Source organism: Anas platyrhynchos, chromosome 28 (assembly GCF_047663525.1).
Source record: "Anas platyrhynchos isolate ZD024472 breed Pekin duck chromosome 28, IASCAAS_PekinDuck_T2T, whole genome shotgun sequence".
Taxonomy (NCBI): domain Eukaryota; kingdom Metazoa; phylum Chordata; class Aves; order Anseriformes; family Anatidae; genus Anas; species Anas platyrhynchos.
The window spans coordinates 758788-780755 of NC_092614.1; the positions used below are offsets into that span (position 1 = coordinate 758788).

At 49.9% G+C, this 21968-nt stretch overlaps 1 protein-coding gene across 2 annotated transcripts; it reads right to left on the reverse strand.

Annotated features, from left to right (window-relative positions):
• Positions 1 to 75: 75 nt before the first annotated feature.
• KPNB1 (karyopherin subunit beta 1) lies at positions 76 to 21968 on the reverse strand. Of its 2 annotated transcripts, XM_038168728.2 has the most exons (22): positions 21808 to 21968; positions 21454 to 21512; positions 19596 to 19778; positions 17848 to 18048; positions 16044 to 16196; positions 14907 to 14966; positions 14446 to 14535; positions 14135 to 14245; positions 12814 to 12915; positions 11471 to 11695; positions 11058 to 11249; positions 9699 to 9829; positions 8365 to 8512; positions 8020 to 8091; positions 5646 to 5790; positions 4486 to 4568; positions 3762 to 3869; positions 3361 to 3504; positions 3147 to 3252; positions 2699 to 2813; positions 1926 to 2087; positions 76 to 1374 (listed from the first exon to the last, which is right to left on the reverse strand). In XM_038168728.2, coding segments are annotated over exons 1-22 (2631 nt in total). In that variant the 5' UTR covers positions 21848 to 21968; the 3' UTR covers positions 76 to 1373. The 2 variants fall into 2 exon arrangements, with proteins under 2 accessions (XP_038024656.1, XP_071884988.1); XM_072028887.1 differs by lacking the exon at positions 76 to 1374 and having other exon boundaries at positions 1922 to 2087.

A 21968-nucleotide genomic window follows, 5' to 3' on the forward strand; every position in this document is an offset into this window, starting at 1 on the left:
ACTACTCTATTAAAAAATCGCTAATGGGTTCCCCTTTTACTGGAAAGACCAAGAATACAAAAAGGAAGTTTTGGGGAATGTTTGACACCATTTTATTAATCTTCAACTGCAGTGGAAAAATATAACCTTTTACAAGTGCCGTCTTGTGTAAGCTCAAGTCAGTATATATATATTTTATATAAATTTCTTTTTTCCTTTTTTTTGTTTTTGAAGTGCAGCAAGAGACCAATACCACATTAGATTTGATCAAATAAAGAGCACAAAAGGCCAAGCAGTTTCCAAATGGCATTTTATCAGATTTTGTTTGAACATTGAATTTATCCTCATTTTGCAATCCAAAATATTACCTGAAGTTTTATTTTGTTTTTCAACTCTTTGGCACAATTTTTGTGGGTGTTCGGGCTGCTACAGTACAAGTCAGGAGAGATCTTTCCCTTTGCATTCTCACTGCCAATTCGGAGCACTTAACGCTTATATTTTTGTTTGTGAGCCTGAAATCTTGTTTGACAATTTACTTCTATACCCTCTAACGCAAGAGTTTGCTTTTTTTTTTTTTTAATTTTTCTTTTTTTTTCCCCCATTTCTACATTCACAGTTGAACAATATTAAGGAAGGAAAGGCGCTTTGATGAAACGAGATCATGAAAAGCGTCACTCAGAACGGGAGCTCTGAACATTCGTCAGTGTTTCCCTAAAATAAAAAGCCCTAAAGAGCGACTTTCCTTTTTTTTTTTCATCTTTTCTTTTTTTTTTTTTTTTTTTTTTTACATCTCTTATGCTGCATCAGTAGACTGAACTTCGGTTAGTTTATGAAATGCAACAGCTAACCCTTTTTTGGGAAAAGATAAACTGCAATGACTTGAAGTTGAGAATGTGGATACCGCCTCATTCACACACACTCACTCTTAGACTGAAAATCCTTCACCCCTCCTTTTATCCCGTGCACCGACAGCATCGCGTGGCCAAGCTCGCCGCGGGCGGCTGGAGGCCCGGGCCCCTTCTCTCCCAGCAGCCGGAGCCGACCTCGGGCAGAGCGCGCCCCGGCTGAGCCCCGCTTCCTCTCGCAGCCCGGCCGCTCCAGGGACGCCGGCCCGGGTCTGTCGAAGAGGCTGCCCCGTTCCCCAGCAGGAGCCGGTCGTCCCCTCTTCCCCAAGGTGGCCGAGGCCAAGGCTTCCGATGTGTCAGTGCTCAGCTGGCTGACGGCGCCGCTGTGCTGCTGTGGCGGGATTTTCAATGTGGTGTGTTCCAAGCCTCACTCACTCATCCTCTCATTCCCAAACATTCAGCATCCGTGCACACTCCTCACTTCCGGGTTTTTTCAAAAGATTGGAGATTTCCAGTGGGGGTCTCAGGTGTCATCCCAATGGTAACAGATCTGCAAGCAGAAAGGGCTGGTCAAAAAAAGCCACACGCACAATCCCACGGCCAGGCGATACGGGACACTAGCAGCGAGCAGAAAAAGCTGACTCCGCAGCAAGAAAAGAGGAATAACGGGGATATTATCAAAAGTCTCAGGGTGAGGAAGCTGTAAGAGGCTTATTCTCCCAAAGGCAGACACTGTCCTGCCCCTCAACAATCTGCTCCTTCCACAAGGAGCTTCAGGAGGACTGCGGAATGAGCAGACTTCAACTCCGCTGCACTCAGAAGAGTTCAGGGTTGTCCCAGCCCAGCAAGGACAGAGCACTCCCAATGCAAGAGCCCTCAAGTCTGCACCTGGTCTTGTCAAAGCCGAGCAGTTCACTCTGTTTTCCTGTTTGCATTTGTTCTGATACACAAGACCACAGATGGGGCTTGTTTACAGAACAATAAATTAAAAACACCCTTCTATATAGAACAAGGCTTTTGTGGAGCATCTCTTTCAGCCTCAGGAGTTCAGCCAATTTCATAATTATGCAACATCAAAAAGAGGTGGGTGTAATCCCTTACCAAGCTTGATTCTTCAGTTTTCTCAGTTCTTTAGTCGCCCAGGTAGCAAGGGTTTTTGTTTTGTTCGTCTTGGATCTTCTTCCTTCAGTTAGCAGTTCATGTATCATGGGTCTAGCTTCTACTAATTTCAGTACATCTTTTCCAAACGCTGTACACAAATCCCTGCAGAAGCAAGAGAGGCTTTGAGGCTGAGTGCCACAAACAGATGTGCCAGTACCGCTCTGATCAGTTCTTGCTAGCTAAAAGGAATCTGACTCACAGCTAATGTCCTTTTTAAAATGCTGCATATGGTCACTAATTTCAGCAGTAGGAGAGCTGAACAGTCTTCTGAAATTGTGACTAACTGGAGACATTCCATCTCCTGTCCAAAGACGGATCTCCCCAGTGTTTCCAGCAGCTCTCCCCCTAAATTCACCAGAAAAGATTAAGACTCCCTAGCTTGAGTTCTTCCATATCCAAGCAATTTTTTTTTTTTTTTTTTTTTTTCCCAAGATCATCCTTGAAACATCCCAGATCTGCATGCTACGGAAACTTTAACAACTTTCTCTTGTACCTACTGTTTTTTACCCTGCCAGTTAAGGACCTCACCCGCATTACCCACTTCACAAGTTCAGCTAAATTTTTAAAGCTTGACTGAAAAAAAAAAATAATATCCCGAACTGACATCAAATGCTTCAGTCAGCCAGGAAAATGCAGCTTCAAACACTACGGCTGCCACACAGAGACTTCTACCTAATGAGCGGGCTCATTGCAAACGGGATCGGGATGCTCACCCTATCAGTCCAGCAGCACACGCCACTACTCCGTCTGTATGATCCTCATCTCCAGCAATATGGTCAATGTAAGACAGAATAAATTCTACTCTGGGCTGCACCAGCATCACATCCGCTGAAAGAGAACAGCTTCGTTACAGGGTGAAACACAGCTCATGTAAGAAGCAGACTTAAACAAGGGCTTCCAGCATATTCCCAGACAGCCAAAATCTGACCCCAGAACCACTCTGATACAAGAACGCATGCCAGAGGAAGAAACCCCACAACGGAGGGCTCTAAGCCCATTCCCTGCTCGTGGCAGCGAGCATTCCCTCCCACGCAGAAGTGAATTAACAAGAATGTGCCTGTGGATGTGACAGCTACCGTGAAACAGCTTATCCAAACAGCTCCTCCTATCTCCCTCCGTCATTTCAGCCACAGAAAGACCACACCAGGACACAGTACTCACGATGCACATTTTCTTGGTCTCCTTTCAATCCTTGGATGATGCCAGTGTAAGCTTCCAGGCAGCCCTCCCGCAACTCATTCAGGTAATCCACCATATCATAGTCAGACTGAAAAGGCAACAGGAGAGCGTGTATGAGCAACACCCTTGATGAAGTGTGCACAGCCCTTAATTCGTTTATGATTTTCATGAACTGCAGAGCACACTGTTGGCTTACCTTATCAACCTGTGCTTGGGAAGCCTGCTGGAGGGTATTCAGTACAACGTCCAGGTACTTTTTAAATTCTCCTCCAATAGCAAGGGCAATATCACCAAACACCGAGAGAATCTGTGGCTTCACAGACCTATGAACGTTTTCATTCTGGAAGAGATTTCAGCACCATTACATTCAGCTGCACTTTTCTAAGAGGGGAGGAGCTAATAAGTTAAGCCATTTACTTGAAACGTAAATCCTTGTCCTCAATAAATTTGGATTCAATTCAAACTCTAAGCGACATAGTTGTCAAACACGGGATCTTCAGAGCATGCCTAACACTTCTGCTTCTCCCACCTCCCACTTTTCCTCTCAATGTGCAAGCCAACTGTTACTAACCAGCTAATGAGAAGGTAAACACTCACCCCCAAGTTCTCCAAGAGCAGCTGCATAACCTCGTCACAAAAAGGCAGGATGTTGGATTGCAGGGCTCTGCATAAGTCACCAACCAGGCCCACTGCAGCCAGACAAACCTGCAAATAGAACAGCGAGTCAAACACCCACCCAGTGAGTCAGTCTTCCACACTCTATCCGTACAGCTTCAACTGATTCAAGTGCTAAGTAGCAGTGAGAGTCTGCAACCACTGAAGTCACTGACAGGAACGACCCTCACACAAAGCAGGGGCTCAGCAGCTGCTGTTACCACTTACAGAAAGCCCTGGAGAGCTGAGCACACAACCAACAGGGGAGGCAGGAGGTCCAGGTGCCAGCAAAGGGACAGGTTCTTGCTCTGAACCAACACTAGCAAATGCAGAGCCCAAATATCTGCCCCATAGCAAGAACCATGGCTTGACCTTCTAATGGGAATTCACAGCCAGCAGCAACCTCACCCTCATCGAGGCCAGCTAATATTCAGCCACTGGGAAAACCCAGGTGTAAAGCCAATTAAGGCCTTCTGCTGAATTAAGTAGAAGAGTGTCTAAGTTTGAGCATGCAGACAGTAATTACAGAAAAATCTGTGGGTCTCCAATTTTTGTTTCATCACCAAAAGCTGTGGTGTTTCACAGATGCACACGTGCTGAACTCAGCACCTGAGAGCAGATGAGAAATGTAAAGGTTGCAAGCACAGGGCGACCTGGTTTGACCCACCTGGTACTCTGCGTAGTTCTTCAGCCCGATGCCAAGGAACGGTTTGAACGCATCCATGTACTTCAGGAACTCTCCACCTAAGACTGTGCATGGAAAACATTCTTGTTAGAAAAAAGTCCCAGCCCACTACGTATACGATAGAACTCACCAAAAACATCAACTCCGCATATTCTACCCCAAAGCAATACCTGTATTTTCCGCAGAAGCACAGCAAATCAATTCTCCACTAGATGTTAGACAAGAATTGAGCACTGGTGAAATACATCCGTCTGCACTGAAGTGATTCAGAGAGCCCAGCTCCTCGCAGGCTTTTGAAGATAAGCCACCCATCCCCACCCCGTGCTACGGAACGATGCCGGGCGCTCCCTGACCGAGGGGGATGCAGCAGCACCCTTCAGGCAGGGCTCTGCACGGGGGGTTCAGCACAGCAGGAGCACCACTGGCTGGAAACGGAGCCTTGTCACACCACCTCTCTGCCATGCAGCTGGAACATTTCCCTTTGGAAACGGCTGCTCAACCTCTTCTCCTCATGGCTGTGCAGTTCAGGCATTCCCTGGTGTGTTTGTGTCACAGCCATGGATGGGGTGTTCAGCAGCACTGCTCCTGGAGCTCCAGACACCAGTTTTGACCATGAACCACGAAGCTCCAACTGCCCGGACTGCCACAACCCGAATTTTATTAAGCTTCACAAATCCTGACCTGCTCTAACGCTGCTCTTCGCTGGTGTGATTTCTTTTAAATAAGAACAATGACTGTAAATCAGCCATTGACAAAACATCCCAAAACAGCAACGGGTCTCAGGCAGCAGGCAAGTATGAATCACTGAGATAACGTTCAGCCGGCGCTGCAGCAGCACCAAGCCAGCAGGTTCCCATTGTGCTCAGCACCGCACAGGGTAGCGCGAGCTCTTTTTCCTGGCAAAATTTGCATTGTAACTACGTTATTAACGGAAAACGAGCTATTCATTCAAGAAACACAGTCTAGCATAATCAGGCAGTCTCAGGGCTTCAGTGACAGATGTGGTGAGCGGTGTGGTCAAAACGGTACCTCAAGCAAGGCAGGAACCAATGCTGGTTTTTTGCCAGATAGTCAAAAAGAGAAGGAAGCGCACGGGCTCTGCCCAGCCCCGCTCCCCCCAGCACCCCCAGCGCAGCACCGACCTTCCACCAGGGTGCTGACTGCCATCAGGGCGTCCTCCTGCACGCCCCCCGAGCCGGCCGTGCTCTGGAACATCCTCAGCAGCGATGCCATCACCACGTCCGAGATCTGCAGCGCGTCCTGGTGCTGAACCTTCCGGAGCACGTTCTGGGCAGGAGAGGGGAAAGAAACTGTGACTGCTTCCGCAGGGGCTGGGCTGAATTCTGCCCTCACATCTCCTGTGCTGCCCCTGGACACTCAGGACCAAACCAGGCTGCTAAAAACAAAGCTGCTGTTTGAACTTCACTGCTGCAAGAATATGCTTCGTCGGTGCGAGCGCAGAGTCCCATTCATTGCGGCTGCTCTCCATTTCCCAGCTACAGAACACGCAGAATTCACCTTTCCTGCTGCACAGGCTATTCTCCAGGCCTTCCTTTTGTAAGCTGCCCAAATTTGGCCCTAAAAAAAAGCCCTTCTTCCATCGCAGCAACGTGACAGCCTCTTATTGCCAATTAGAGGCTGCACGGAAGCTTTGCTTCTGCACCAAAGAATTAAACTTCAGAGATAATGCCTGTTAAACTGAGATGTAAGCTCGACTACTGCTAACTGCAGTCAAACCTCTCCTATCTGGGATACGCAGAGAATAAATTAACATAGAAACAATGCAAAATGCATTAGTTTACATGAAGACGTTTAGCACTGAGGCATCTGAAAAGCAAAACTGATTTCTGCAAAACTGATTTCTGAAGAGAGCAGAGGCAGCCCCACAACAGGGGAGCAGCCTGGGAGCACGGCACAGCGAGCAGGGGGGCTCCCCGGGTAAATACCTGAGCTTCACCTCTGCTCTGCTCCCCCTACACAGTCCCAAACATCCCTTTTGGTGTCAGACTACAGAACACAATTTTGACTTGTCCTTATTTACAAGGAAATTGCACTTCCTATGAAAAGATTGATCCCTTAACCTGCACAGGAAGGTAATTATTCAACGCCTGATTCCTTTAAACTGAGTCACTCCAAAGAGGTTGAGTTTGTTCAAATAATAGGTCTTGATTTTCTCGTTGCTTTTAAATATTACCAAATGTTTTCCCCCTGTTGGATGTTCATAATGGTTTCTCTCTGCTGCTGGAAATACCACGTAACGAAACGGCACGTTTTGCTAAGTAACACTGAAAAAATCCTCCTGATAATTTTTCCTTAATGGAATTAAGTATCTGCTGCAGCTACTGTAAATACTTAAAGCTCAGATTTTGTGATAATGAAGAAAGCTGTGTCTGCAAATTAAAACTAGCAGCTTATTCCACGTGTGCTACCTGTACCAGCTTCCAGAAGGGAACAGAGGTGTCCTGAAAGACCTCAGTGACTGAGGTCTCCCCATTAAATCCCACCATTAGGGCGGATTGTTTCCATCTACCTTTTATTTGAAAAATTACCCTAAAAATCGGAGAGAATCAAAGCATCAGCTAATGCTACAGCCTTGAAAACAATGCCCAGGAGATTTTATAACCTCACTTAAGAGGATGGAAGCTAAAACCCGTGGCCAAGCGAGGCAGGTTTTCACCCGCAGGTGAGGAAAAGGCTCGGCCTCCTCAGCGAGCAGAAATGAAAGACAAACTCCAGAGAATGGGAAACAAAACAGAACAAAGGAATAAATCTGAGCAGAGAGAGATGCGGAACTCTGCTTTTATTTCAGATTACATGCTACTCAGCTACATCTCCAGGAGAAAATCCTTTCTTCTGTGAGCCGCGCAGAGCTGTGCTGATGCTGAATCCACGTCTATTATGCGGTTCTAAAGCAGCACCTTGTAACTTTTAATAAGCTGGGCATGACAGCACAGCACAGCTCTTCCCGCAGCGCAAACAGGACGGCCTCGATATCAAACAGCCCGCATCTCAGGTGGATGGTCTGATCAACGTCCAGGGCAGTTTTAGAAAGAGGTGTCTGTTCTCAGCTGACTTGGTAAGAACAGGCAAGGAACCGAAATGTGCTACTGCTTCACGTCACGTGGGCTGTTCATTACCAGATGTTTAATTTCAAGGACACTTAGTGCATTTTAATTAGTGCCGTTTTAAATAAGAACACCAGCCACAAGAGGCAGATGAACAAATTAAAGCTGTTATGGAGATTTTTTTTTTGCCTGTGCCAACCAGAGCAGTTGTTCAGTCTGTAGCTGACATAAGAGCCAATCTGAACATACATGCAGCCCTTAACATGCCACATACAAGGTACTTTATTTAAAAAAAGGAAGTTATTTTCAACTTTGTGAGTCTTACTCTGCTGCAAGGGGTCAAGCCGTCTGAACCCTGCACCACCTCCCACAGGTCTGAACTCCCCGGTGGCTCAGGGTCACCCCTGAATCACCTCCTCCCCAAACCACAAAGCAGGAAACAGGAACTTACCTGGAGAGTAGCACAGAGAAGAGACTGAAGATCATTGAACTGGATTCTGTCTGAAGTGCTCTGGATATGAGACTGAAAAAGAACAAACCCCGCATATAGAACGCCTTCTCCACAGGCCATGAAAATCCAGCAGATTTTGACAGCACTACGAGTTGCAGAGAATCAATTTTAATTATTTGCTTCTTCAAAATTTAAGATGAGAGGTGTGTTTGTAAGCTTAATATATCTACTATCTATAAAAACCAAGGACACGTTATACCATGAGATATACAGTCAGCAACAACGCTCATTTTTCTATTCCAGACGAAGCCACACAGCAGGGCTTCAAGTATCACGTTCACCTACCTCCATCTGCAGAACCTGCTGAAGTCGTTCCATAATGACCAAAGTTGTCTTTTGGACAGCAGGGTAACAGTCCTTGGCACTATTTTTCACTATTTCCATCAGAGCTTCATATGCAGAGCTCCTCAAGTTATTCTGGTGTCCATCAGGCCTGTAACAGAAGGAATGTATTTGCAGCTCCCAGTGCTCAGGCTTGCTTAGAAACAGACTTTTTTTTAGTAAATTGGTAACAGCTAAATTTTAGTGTTGTGACAAGCTGAAGCAAATCGCATTTCTGTATTCCAAGACTTGAAAGTAAATGAAATTTCTGAAGCCATTTTCAGACCATATTTTTCATTTGCTATTAATGACTTCCAGTATCTTCAGTCACAGACAGCAAGTCCAGGAGCAGAAATGCTTCAAACCCACATCTTCCAGTGTGCTGTTACCCTGCCTGGGAAGAAATGGTCTCAAGAGGTGAGAGGCATACATTGCTGCCTCTCCGACATCCCTCTGAGGCATCAGCGAGGGTGTTAAGCTTGAAATAAAGACAGGGAGATCTATGCTAAGGCGGAATTCAAGTCTTGAGCGAGACACCACGCTTCTGGTTGGAAGAGAACGAGACTGGAAGAGAGTTTAGACTTTGAATTGTTCAGACAGGGACACCATTTAAGAAGTTATCCTGCAGCAAAAGGCTTCAACTGAGGATTGAACTGATTCAAGAACTGAACTGCAGAGCTGTTGAGATTCTTTATACAACCTTGAAGGCAGAATACGACTTCATTACCCTTATTTTTGCCTCCGCAGAACTGAGAAAATATTTTGCCTTGTCTATTTATATTTCAGCTTTGTTGGGAGAAGGACAGTACAAACCTAACTAAGCCCTCAACTCTTCTGGGAGTACCTGGTGCTAACGTAAACTGATTTAGCATGGCAGCAATAACCACGGCACAGATCAGTCACGGTAAACTAGTTACGTCTTGCTGTGATCCTGATTATTCAATGGCCTTCTAGCCAACCTTTAAGAGTCTTACAAATACTGTACAAAGATCCGCACAGTCTTACACTGTGGTCCAAAACTTCAAAGGAAAACATGGAAGAGGCACTCTTGGGGAAAGCCCAGGCCTCCTAGAAGTAGGTATGGACGGAGAAATTATTCTCTATTAACAGTGTTCTTCCTCTGGAAGAGTGTTCTATATTTCACATGAAGTCAGAAAGCCCCATCTAATAAAACATCATTCAGATCTAAGCTGCAAGAGAAAGATGACCAACAGCCTCAAGTTTTGTTTTGCTTTAAAAAAAAAAAAAAAAAAAAAAAATCATCTTTGTAGAGCTTAAGCCAGCTGGGTTATTGTTACCTATCTGTGGTCTCCAGAAGTTTCTGAACTATAAGCTCAAATGAAGAGGATAAGCAGTAGGTTGCTGGTTCTTCCTGATCATCAGCTACATCTGCAGCTTCATAGGCAGCTTCAGCAAGACTAGTGAAGGCCTGAAACACAGAACAACCATTTCTTTTAAGTGAGTTTACTCTTGCAAGTCCAGAAACACACACCCCAACAGGTCTTATGGTAACAAAACAATCAGGAGCACGATTAACAGTTCCCTCCGTGAGCTGGTAACGATTTAGTGCTCTGAACTTTGGTGCAAGGGTGACGAAGGTTTCGAAGACTCAAACGTAAGCATCATCGTGCGAGGCAGTCACACTGCCACAGACACCTGCAGGGTGCTGCTGGTCCCAACTGAAGAGGCAGACTGCCTGACCTACACAGGCTATTAACACTCTACCCACTACCTGGCGTTATCATCGCAAGTTAAAATCGTGGTTTAGACAAGGCTGCAGGCTGCTCAAATTCCCAACTGCAGAGCAACCGTACCAGCTCTGAGACAGGTGGATTAAAAAAGCTGAAAGCTTCCTCATTTTCACTTCAATCTGAAGACGCACACTAGTCATCATCTTCAAAAGACAAAAGCCACAGCTACATGGACTTTTGCCAGGATCAGCAGATCAGGGAGAAGCTTCCACGCTGACTGAAAGTCTTCAAGCCTCTGGAATACTGACAGAATGAATCTTGTCATTTCTAGAACTTGTTTTGACGTGCAAATACTCATCTCTAGCTGAGCTCCTATTTAGCAGCTCTGTTAAAAGGCAGTAAGGGACACATCCTCTTTATAGTGAAAGATCAGATATGCTACATGGTAGTACACATTCATTAAGCTGAAGTTAGCAAGCCAACCCGAGGGATTGCAGCTCTGTAAGGGAACAGAACAATCATGCTCCTCGAATTAGTTTTGAAGCTGCTTCAGAAGCAGGCTCAGGTAACGGGAAACAAGGTATCTTGCGTCTCCCTCAAAATTAAGTAGGCAATCCAGCTGCCCCCAAGAAAAAAAAATCCCAGCACGCCTTCCCTAAGCACCCCTCAGACCTGCTATCAAGAACAGCTTCCACAGCATTTTCAAACTTAAGGTAACTTTACACTTAGTTTTAAAGGCGAAAATTGCTAATATTAACTATATTTCTTAAACAGACCGGAGATAACTTACAGTTAACAGCTGTGCTTGCTGGATGACCAAGTCATGAATCATCTCTGAAGCCCATTTAAGTGTGTGAACGTATCTATATATGTGTGTGTGAGCTGTGCTCCCCCCACCTTACTTTTTTTTTATTGTTTTTTTTATAGAAACTTATCACACACCGAACAGCGAAGGGACTGCCTTACCCAACACACATTGGAGGCCACTCGGGGCTCAGCGCTCAGGCCCTCAATCAGACACTGCAGCAGTGGAGCGAGGTAAATGTCATTGATGGCAGCTTCGGGAAGCATCTCACAGATCCTGCCCACAGTCCATGCTGTTGTGTCTCGAACCACAACGCTGGGGTCCTTCATTAGTTCTATTAAAGTTGGCATTGCCTAGAACACAGATGCAGCCAGGAGAAAGGTGTGATCATATGCAATACAGGGAAATACGAACTGGCCACTGTTTCTAATTTTAATGTATTACCTATGGTAAAGATTAGAAGCAGACCTCCTGCTGCATCTCCTCAGATTAAGAGCAACATGCAAAGCATGTGTCCTCCAAGTAAATCCAAGTTTCTGTTCTACAAGCCTCCAAGAAACACAGATAATCTTACCTGTATAACTAGTGGTTTGAGCTGGTTAGGCTCTGGTCCTTCCAAAATACACCCAAAAGCCATCACAGCTGCATCTCTGTATCGCCAATCTGGATTTTTAATGTGTTCTTTAATAAATGGCAGCACATGAGGAACAATGTCATCTTCGCAGCAGGTCGCCAGGAGCATGAGGCAGACTCCTGCTGCTTTACAGGGGTTCCAGTCATCGTCGTCATCATTTTCATCCTAGGAAGAGAAGAGCACCCTGTCAGCCTGGGAGAACCTCTCTCACCACTCCGAGGCAGTGGCACCCCGTTGGCTTTACTGCGAGTAACACTGCCCTGCGGCCAGGTGTTCATTCAGGTCTGGGAATGCTGGAGAAGCAGCCTGAGTTCCTTGGTTCCTTGCACCATCGGTGCCTTTCCATCCCAGTATAAGACTCCCAGCTCCTTACTGACAGGCCTACAGCACCCTCACACATCTTCCAAAGTGCTTCTCTCTCCTCTAGGTGGAGATTTTGTGGTTTACATTTTTTTTATTTCTTTTTTTTTATCCATGCCATTGCCTTGCAGAGTGGCCACTGTACCTGGATACAGTCAGTTAAACAGCTTCTTCCCCCCAGCTGTTAGCTCAGCCTAGCTCCTTTGAAGCTGTGTACCTGTGACTCTATTTAATCTGTTTTATCTTTCCTGGTTTAACAATCACTTCAGAACCTCCTGCAATTTAACTCTCCGCACCCAAGCGGACAGAATAGAAGAACAGGGAAACAATTCTCTGGTTTCACTAGGAGCACCAACCACTTTCCCAGTTCATCACAGTAAGTAAATGAACTCCATGCTGTATAGCTTAATTAACAGTTTTATTTTATAATTAGACCTGCTGTAGCAAGTGATTCCATTAATTTTTATTAGACTGTGCAACAGAGTCCGTCCAAACAAGTCCCCGTGAAGTGCTTAATAGCTACTAAATAAACATGGACCTCACAGCTAAGAATGTAAAGCTCAGGAATTCCAGAAATTGGATCTCAAATGTTGCTCAGACTCTGCATTGGCTTTAATTTCACAAGGCATGCAGGTTACTATAAAACCTCTTCAGAAATCATAAGTACAAAGGTGTCTTAACAGGATTCAGCAAAAACGGACAGTCCCTGCAGTGTCCAAGTCTCAGCCCTAAGGAACAAGGTGTCATTATATCAGATGCCTTGTCACAAACCAAGGGCTGCTGCTACAGGTGCTCAGGGCAAGCACACGGTTATAAACCGCCTGAGGGGACCTAAAGCACCTTTTGGACCAAGCCTGTCAAGAAGCCAGTTCCCCAATTGAGTGATCACCACTTTCACATGCAGCAGGCATTGTGCAACTCACCTGTTTTGTTAATGTCTGTGTTAGAATTGGGACCAAATACTGTAATGCTCCCTTAGCGTAAAATTTGCTAGTGTGCTCCGGAGGCCTTCCTTGCTCCGCCGCCTAGAAAAAAGGGTACAGAAAGGTTCTCAGTGGCTATTTAGGCATGAAGTCTGAGTTATGAACTGCAGTAGATACAGATTCCCTTTTGCATGCTTTCCTCTCCTTCCCAACACAAAGTTACCATAACACACAGGAACCTCAAGGACACCCTGCACCAAGCCCAGTTAAATAGTCAATAAGCAAGTTCAATTTGCTGTTCCATACGTGCGTTGTGCCCATCCTCACATAGTGCAAATATAAATATTTTCGGTTTGTAGTGACGTACAATTAACAAGTGACCCCAAGTAGGAAAAGTGAGAGGTCTTGCTGCATACAGACTAAACCTACACGCTTACTTTCCTTTAATCCTCGCTATTTTGGGCAGGCAACACAAAATATATATTTAGCTACTTTTAAAGATGGATATGATTCATCTAGAGCCCTTCAAAGTTGAAGTTGTTATTGATCTGTGCAACTAATTTATGCAAACCGCATCTGCATGCAGAACAATACCCCAAATTCATCTCCAGCCCACCCATTGTAAAGGATAATGATTAGTTTTATTGCATCCCATAATTTTAAACTTAACACATGAAAAATGCATCATATAGAACGTGATCAATCTTCCTGCACGCCAGGATAGGACTAAGTTGCCCGTGCCTCTAACAGACCCTAGAAATCCTGCACATCAGCACAGCAGCTACCAGGCCTCACACACAGCAGGTAATTCAAGAAACACTCTCCCTTCAAGCTGGAACATATCTCAGCAATTCAAGATGCTAACTTCATGAAGCATCAGCTCAAAGATGCTACTAATGGTGGCCCCTGTGCAACCTCAACAACAAGCTTCACGATTACCTTGAACAGCAGAACAAAGCAGTCATAGCTGAGCCCTGGCTAAGGCAGCTGCCAGCACCCAAGCTAGCAGCTAACAGCTAAGCTGGGTAGCACAGCACTGCTGATGTCTGCAGCACACCCGATACCCACAGAGCCAACAAGCCCTGTGGGCTTCGTGCAGCCCCAGGTCTCAGCTTGTTTATCAGACATGCATCACGCAGCATCAGAGTGGTGCATGGTGTCTCGTCATAGACCCAGAGCTGTCCCACGAGGGGCTCAGGTTGGCTCTCCTGCAGTAGCAGAAGCTTTGAAGAACAGGAGGGCTTCCCATGTGGTTTAAAAACATTCCCATACAGATGTTCACAGGCATTTGCCTCTTTTCAGTGGTCATTTCCAAGCTCACCTCTGATGCCTCTATAGCGAGGTCCATCTCCTCGTCACAGACGTTGGACCAGAACTCTATTCCCTGGAGAGCCACCTCATCTATGTCGCTTTTCATTGCTTCGATAGTTATCTTTAGAAACACAAAGAAAGGAAGAGAAAAAAATGTTTTAGAACGTTATTTCTCCTCAAATATGCACCCTGATTCTGAGCCAAGTGGTAAAAGATTCTAGATCAAATCAAGACCCTAAGAAAACTTTTCCTCTCAGATTAAGAAGGAAAGGAGTACGAGCAGAGATCAGACAATGACATATAAGAAACCTGAGTACTCACAGCAAAAAGAGCCGGACCCATGTATGTCTCCATATACTGATAATAAAGGGACATTATCTTCACCAAATTCTGTAAGGCAGCCACTCGTACCTGCCAGAGTACAAAACAGATCAAAGATGTGACATTTCCCTGAGTCCTCTGATCAACAAGCGTAGCTGTAGCCTACCACAGGCTAACAACTCAGACCTGGTACTGATTTAGTTTACTCCATACCTAACAGAGGTCTTTCACCATAAGCAACTTAAATTCTCTTGGTGGTTTACTATTTTTAAGTATAAAATTCACTGTGTTTGAGAATTTACATGTGCACCAGTCTATTAAAAGACTCGTTTATTTTATGTAACACTTTTTAATTCTTTATTATGATGCCAGAGATTCTAGTCATCTTCCCAAGACAGGAACAGGGGCAGATCAGGGCACTTTTTGTTCACCCACCTTCGCATTGTATCATTTTCACTCACCCTTGTGTCTGGACATTGCGTTGCTTCACAGACTACTTGCATAATAAAGTGCCTTTCAGACTGGAGAAGAAATAAAAAAACATGAGAACTGTATTACAAATGCACTGAAGTCATTGCAAGCCTTCCTATGGCGAATGTATTTTGGGTCAGAGCTAGTACAAGCACTCAAAGAACACCTAAACATCAAGGAAAGGTGCAGGTTACTGTTCACTGCAGTATTTTGATTCAGTTCTTCCTCAAAGTGGAATCCCAATCCACTTTAAAAGATGCTTAGCAGGCTGTCCAAAATAGCAAGATAAGGCAGAACTGAAGATACTACATGTTCTGAGACAGCAAAACAAAACAAAAAAAAAGCTTACTGTTTCATCGACTACTTCAGCAACTGCCTCAAGAAAACTCAAAACAGTCAGGACATTTCTTGGGGCAGTACCTGGATGGTTTTGCATTTTAGTAGGAAGGAACAGACTTAGAGGCCCAGGCTATTTACAGCCCTGAAGCCCAACAGGAACAGTCTGCACCTGCACCAAAATCCTGAAGGACTCCAGTGGATCCCCATCAACACCTGCTGAATAGTTGCCTATGAAAGGTTTTCATTTAAAGACCTTCTCAGCAGAAGGTTCAATATTAATTCGATCTTCCCCATACTCTCCCTGGTAGGGACCTAGAGAACATACTTAATCCAAAAAAGGGAAATCAAAAAGCAAACACCCAACAGACACCCCTCTTTCGAAGGCTCTGCCAGGCCTTCCTCCCCCAGCCATTTCCAGAGGCAAAGTTGGACCTGGATTGCTGCCACACCACTTGAAAGAAAATGCTGATCCAAGCTTGGCCGCTTACAGCGGCATTACAGAGTAGAGTTTGATTTGGAAGCAGAGCATCTAATAGGCTAAACTCTAAGGTCAGTCCAAATTTATCCTAAAAAAGTCAATGCTGCCTCCTTTCCATTGATGAGCCTCTCTGAAGACTCCCATGGCATTCCTGCACTACAGGAACACCCCAATTTCAGGAAATGAATCCAAGTCTCAGCTGTCGTAGAGTTATGCATCAAAACTCAGCGTGGTGCATGATTTCTCATCACAGACTGTGGATTCAGTCCTCGCATTTTAGGCCAAGAATCGCTCCTATTGTCCCCCTTACCTCTTTGTCAAAATTTGCTTTGGTGAATTCCAAAGAGTTCAGGAGTGCATTAGTAGCTGCAAGCTTCACATTGTTGCTGGGCTCTTCCTTTCTCATTCCCTGGATGATAGCTGTCAGGATCTCATTGGATTTGTCCTGAAGTTGCTCTGGGTCCTAGAAGAAGTGTTGATAGAATTACTTGCCACCTGAACAACTTTCTCTGTATTTAAAGTATCAAAGTTCGATCCCAAATTCTACAAGCAGAAATTGTTAAGACATTAAGGCCAGAAGTCTTTTGTTCCCTGGGACCACCAGACCTAAATACAGGAGATTCGTGCACCTGCACATCCTTACAGCTTCTGATAAAGAAAAGAGAAGCCTGAACTGAGGAGGGAGATTCCAGGTATTTAAGTCATAAACTCCACTCCTGCAAATTATGGGCCAACAAGCTCCAGGCTACGTGACTCCAATCAGCAAGTCAAGGATGCTGACTTCTTACTGTCCCGTTACATTCTGGGCAGAGCTCTATGGCAGCAGTTGTGATTGACACTGTTATCGGTAAAGCTGTCGGTCTTCTCTAGACATAGGATGAAAACACAGAGCATGGGCCAGCAGCAAGGAGAGCTGGCTGCTCAGCATCAAGGCTTCAATATTCAAGGTGTGAACACAGACCAAAGGTGGATTTTTCTTCAGTGTAAATTGACTACAAGATTTGTGTTGTTGTATCAGAACTTATCCAGCTGCAGATCCCCAGACTAGGGGGACACTCACAGTGTCACAACGCGACTGACGCGAACTAAGCGCAGAGATCTTGGCTACAAAACACCCAGTCAGCAAGCCGGGGTCTCCAAAAATCCTAAGGCTAACGACAGGTACCACCCAACCACCCAACCAACCTGCACCTACCCCGCCTGTTTCTGTCCCTACCTGTCCGTGGTCATCTCTTACTGCTCCTCACCTTGCCCGAGGGCGCTTCCCTCACCCCCTTTTCCCTGTCCTCCAGGAGGGGCACCTGCTGCAGACACCATACACCCCAGAGCTCCCTGCCTGCTCCCAAGGCAGCTGCGATGCCCTCGCTGCGTCCTCCTGCCCGTGGGCAGCGGCACAGGAACGTCTGCAACTGAACCTGCTCACGAGTAAACCAGTCCCCTGCAGCCCGACACAGACACCGAACAGAAGATCTCTCGTTCTGCCTCCCCACGCTGAAGTTCACCAAGCAATGTGCTAGATCTGCACTCTCAAAGGCATTCAGAGGCACCAAAGCGCAGCAGCCCGTTTGGTGTTTCAGCGGGAGCTCTGGCAGCACGTGGGGGCTTCGCACGCAGCTCAGAGCAGACACCTGGTGATCTGTCGTGACACCATGAACTACGCTCATAAAACCTTGGGGACTTCTGCAGACAGTGCCCCAGAGAACGAGGTGTTGTTGCCTGTGCTCCTTTGTTAGAAATCCTGAGACTCCTGGTGCGAGATGCAGCTGCCACCCAAAGGAACCAGGCGCTCCCTGCTCATCTGAAGCGCTTCACCCACCCAGCCACAGGCTGATGTTTCCTGGCAGCACCCCTCCCTCCCACCTCACGACCACTGCCACGCAGACTTCAGCCTGCACCTTACGAAAGGTGACCTGGATTTCTGCTGGGAAAGCAGGTCAGCTCTTTCAGACACCGTCCTGCATGTTTACTGCCTGCCACTGTTCGCTGAGATCCTCGGGACACGAACAGCCGCAAGGAGGCTGAGCAGCTTACCAGGGAGAGGTGCAAGGAACAGAAACCTGGAGGAGATGAGCTGGGAGAGGTTAGGGCAGCTCGGCACACCGCGACATACTCACAATATCCTGGCAGATGTATCCGATGGCCTCCAGCGTGGACTCTTTCATGTGCTCTGTGCTGTGCTGGTTCGTTACGTTAGCCACCAACTGGGGAATGAGCTCGGGCCACTGGCTCATGGGGATCTCGGCGCAGGCAATGCCGGCCACGCACTGCGAGGCAGAGCTGGGCCGGTACGTCTCCGTGCCCAGCGTCTGCAGGACCTGTGGGAAGGCACCAGCAAAAGCATTCGGGTCAGTACCCAGGGCGATGGGTGCCACAGAAATGGCCCCTTCCTCAGTAAGTGGCTCACTCGCCTCATTTCTCCCCCTGACCACAGCCAGACCCCGTTTGAGATGAGCTCGGCCAGGGCTGCCCCTGCAGGAAGCGTGCTGCAGCTGCGATTGCGCACGCTGCCACCACATCCTCTGCTCCCCACGTGCTGCACAGTGACTGCCGAGCGCCCCTCCCCGCCTGCACCACGGGGAGAAGTTCCCAAAACTGAGCAAATTGGGCTTAAAAACCCTCCCGAAACACCGCTTATGCCAAGACCATCTGAACATGGCCAAATAACTTTATTTCTTTTTGCTTGCAGTCAACCAGAAGAGGAACTTCCCCGTACACCTCAGGAACTGTTAGGGAACCCCAAGGAGGGAGGGGCAACCCAACAAACACCCCAGTCCTCACTTTTTTTACTTTCTCTACGATTCCTCCCCATCCCCAGGCCTGCAAGGGGAAGGCTCCGGGCTGAGAGCACCAAAGACCACACAGCCTCACCACGGGACGAGGACCAGGACCTGCCAACTCCCTACCAGCTAATTAACACGCACTAATTGGTCACTCAGCTCCTCCACACAGCGGTAACGGCAATCCTCACGGCTGAGGAGAGGGCCAACCGAGGGGAACTGCTAAGGGGAAGCACCCAACGTGACAGCACGGTAACAGAGGGCTCGGCGTTAGTTTGACATGAAGGCAGCAGTGAAGAGGCTTCGGTAGCTTTAATATGTGGCAATGACAGCTCCTGGCGACAGGAGAAGCCACGATCCCTTCTCTAGCATCAGTGCAAGGAACAGGCCACAAATCAGTGCCCCAACCTCACTGTGAGAGGCAGGCTCAGAGCTGGCTGTTAAGGCAAGAGCAATGAGATCAGTGCAGAGCCCACAGAGCGCCGCGGGCACAACTCTGCTCCTGCAGACCTCAGCCTCATGGGCAGGGCCTGGGGGTCCTCAGGCACAGCCCCCACCTGGGCACAGGTTTAACACCACCACTCCCCACGTGGGACCTGCCTGTTTATGACCGTGTCCCTCTGCCATGTCAGATCTGCCAGGCCCTGTGCTCACACCCGTGGAGCGCCTCTGAGGCGTTCACGAGGGACTGGAGCACAGCTGAGGAAGCTGCTCCAGTACAGGAAAAGAAAACAAAACCAACCCGGCTGAAGCCACGGGGCGGGGAGCCGTGCCCACCAGCTCCAGCCATCACGCCCGGCTGTTCAGCCCCCCTCTGTAGAAGCATTTCCGTGCCACAATCTGAAGAGCAGCAGCCCCACACCCGTTTGGTTTGCACCCCAGTGCTTCCACAGGGTGCACAGGCTATGAGCAATGGAGCTCCAAAGCTGAGTCAAGTTACTGGTCCTGGGGAATGGAGCAGCCACCAAGTGGGAGACTGAGGTGGAAAGGGATGGAGGAGACACTCATCACTCATCCCCCCAAAGAGAAACCAAGGGGCTAAGACCAGAAACCCAAACAGGAGAGCAGGGAGATGCGGGACTCACATAGTTCTTGACCTCTCTGCGGGCATTGGCGTCGATGGCGAGCCATCGCTGCTGGTACTGGGCCTTGATGTCGGGGTCCTTGGAGGTGAGCGAGTTCTTGATCTGCAGCCCGGCCGCCACCCGCGCCACCTGGCTGTTGCCGGGGTTGGCCAGCACTCTGGACAGTTCCACCAGGAAGGTTGGCTGCAGACGAGGAGGAGGAAGAGGAGAGGGAGGAGGGCGCTGAGACCCAGCCCGAGCCCCCAGCACCCCCCCAGCCACAAGCCCCCCGCCTGGGGTTATGCGCCCAGCTGCTGAGCAGGACTGCTGGGAGGAGGCGTGGACAGGCCCCCACTTTGCTGGGTGCCATCGGCTCACCCGAGGGGCCACGGCCTGCATAAAGCATTGCTTCAATAATGACCCGGGCCTCAGGCTGAGCTGGGTGCTCCTGGGTGGGCATCAAACACGAGGCGAGGAGCCGCTCGCTGCCTCGCTTCGGGGCAAGCACCCAGCCTGAAGCCTCAGCAGCGAAACCTCCGCGTCCTGCTGGCTGCACGAAGCCTTTGCTGCTAAGAAACCTCCCAGGAAAGGCTGCAGACAGCCCTGTGGTTCTCAAACCTGCTCCGTGCCAGGCAGGGACGCGGCTTTCCTGAGAGCATGGGACAGGGAGCAGCACGCAGCCCACCGCCAGCAATGGGTAAGGTGGTGAGGGGCACACAGGAGGGTTTCAGGGCACCAAAAACGGCTCCTTTTGAGATTTAGCTTAACTTCCAGGACTTCAACAGAAAAATAAGTTAACTCCACTATCATGGACTTCACTTTTTGGGTGATCAGCTGCTCCTCCTCACCCAGCTGCTGGGCTGTGCAGCGCTCCCAAGGTTTGAGATGCAGAATTTGGGAAGAGAAACACGTGGGGCAGCCTCAGCCGGGGAGTGTGGGGCTGGGGAAATGCTCAGAAACATCAGAGCCCCCCCAGTGCCCCACACCACGACACCGCCCGCCCATCAAAAATGCTCCCGTTTTGTATCAGGCTGTGGGACGTTGGGTTAGAAGCGGGGAACTGCCCCAAGGCAGGGGGAGAGCTGCTGCCCTGGGGAAGGAGCCGGCCCCAAGGCCCCGGGAGCTGACGGGCCCTGGGATTTCCCTCCCAAATCGTTCCCGTGGAGCTCTGGGAACAAATCCTGCTAAAAAAGGCAATCTGCCGGGCCTCAGACCCACACCGGCCCCCACGCGGCCACGGAAACACCGGTGGGGAGCCCGGGGGGGGGATGAGGAGCACAGATGGGGGCGAGGAGCCCCCCGTGGCCGGGCAGGGACAGGGCCGGGAGGGGCGCCCGGTGCCCGCGGGGCCGCCCAGGCCCGGAGCACGGAGCCGGGGGCGCCCCCCGAGGGCTGGGAACAGGGCCCGGAGCCGGGGCTGCTCTGAGGGGGGGGTTGTGGGGGGGGTCCGGGCGGGTCCTGCCCCAGCCCCGCCACCCCCGGTGCCCCCGGGGAACGCCCGAGGCCTGCGGGGCCCGGCCCCGGGGCCCTCCCGGTGCCGCACGTGCGGTGCCCGCCCCCCCCCCCCGGCCCCATTTCCCCCCGGTTCCCCCCCCCTCCCCCCCGTTCCGTTGCCGTTCCCCGCACATGGCCCCGGCCGCTCCCCGCCGCGGCGCCGCCATTGGCCGCGGAGGGGGGGGGGAGGGGGGGGCGCCGCCATTGGCCGGGCGCGGAGCGGGAGCGGGCGGGGAGGGGGGGGCGGGGGGGGGGGAGCGGGGCCGCCGCGATGGCGGCAAGGCCTGGACGGGCCGGGCCGGGCCGGGCGGGGCGGCCCCGGGGGGGCGGTGAGGGGGGCTCGGGGGGGTTTGGGGGGGGGGGTTGGGGGGGTCTCGGCGCTCACCAGGTTCTCGATCGCCGCCTGCTCCAGGAACTTCTGCGCCGCCTCCAGCTCCGAGCGGTCTGCGGGGAGGGGAGGGGGGGGGGGGGGAAGCGGCCGTCACGCGGCGGCCGCACCGGGCCCGGCACGGCCCTGCCCGGCCCCACCGCGGGCCCGAGCGGCTCCCACGGCCCGGCCCGGCCCGGCCCGGCCCCACCGCGGCTCCGCTCCCGGCCCCGTTCCCTCCCCCCCCCTCAGGGCCTCTCCGCCGCCCCCGCCCCGCCCGGCCCCGGCCCCGCCGCCAGCACCGCGCCCCGAGGCCCCCTCAGAGGCCGCCGCCGCCCCAAGGCCCCGCCGCCGCCGCCGCCCCCGCCCTACCCGGCGACACGGTTTTCTCCAGGATGGTGATGAGCTCCATGGCGGCGGCGTGGCGGCTCCGGCACCGGCGGGACGGGGCGGGGCGGGGAGCGGCGGGACGGGGAGGGAGGGGGGAAACCGGGCGGCGAGAGGGGCCCGCCCCGGGCGGCGGCCGGGGCTGG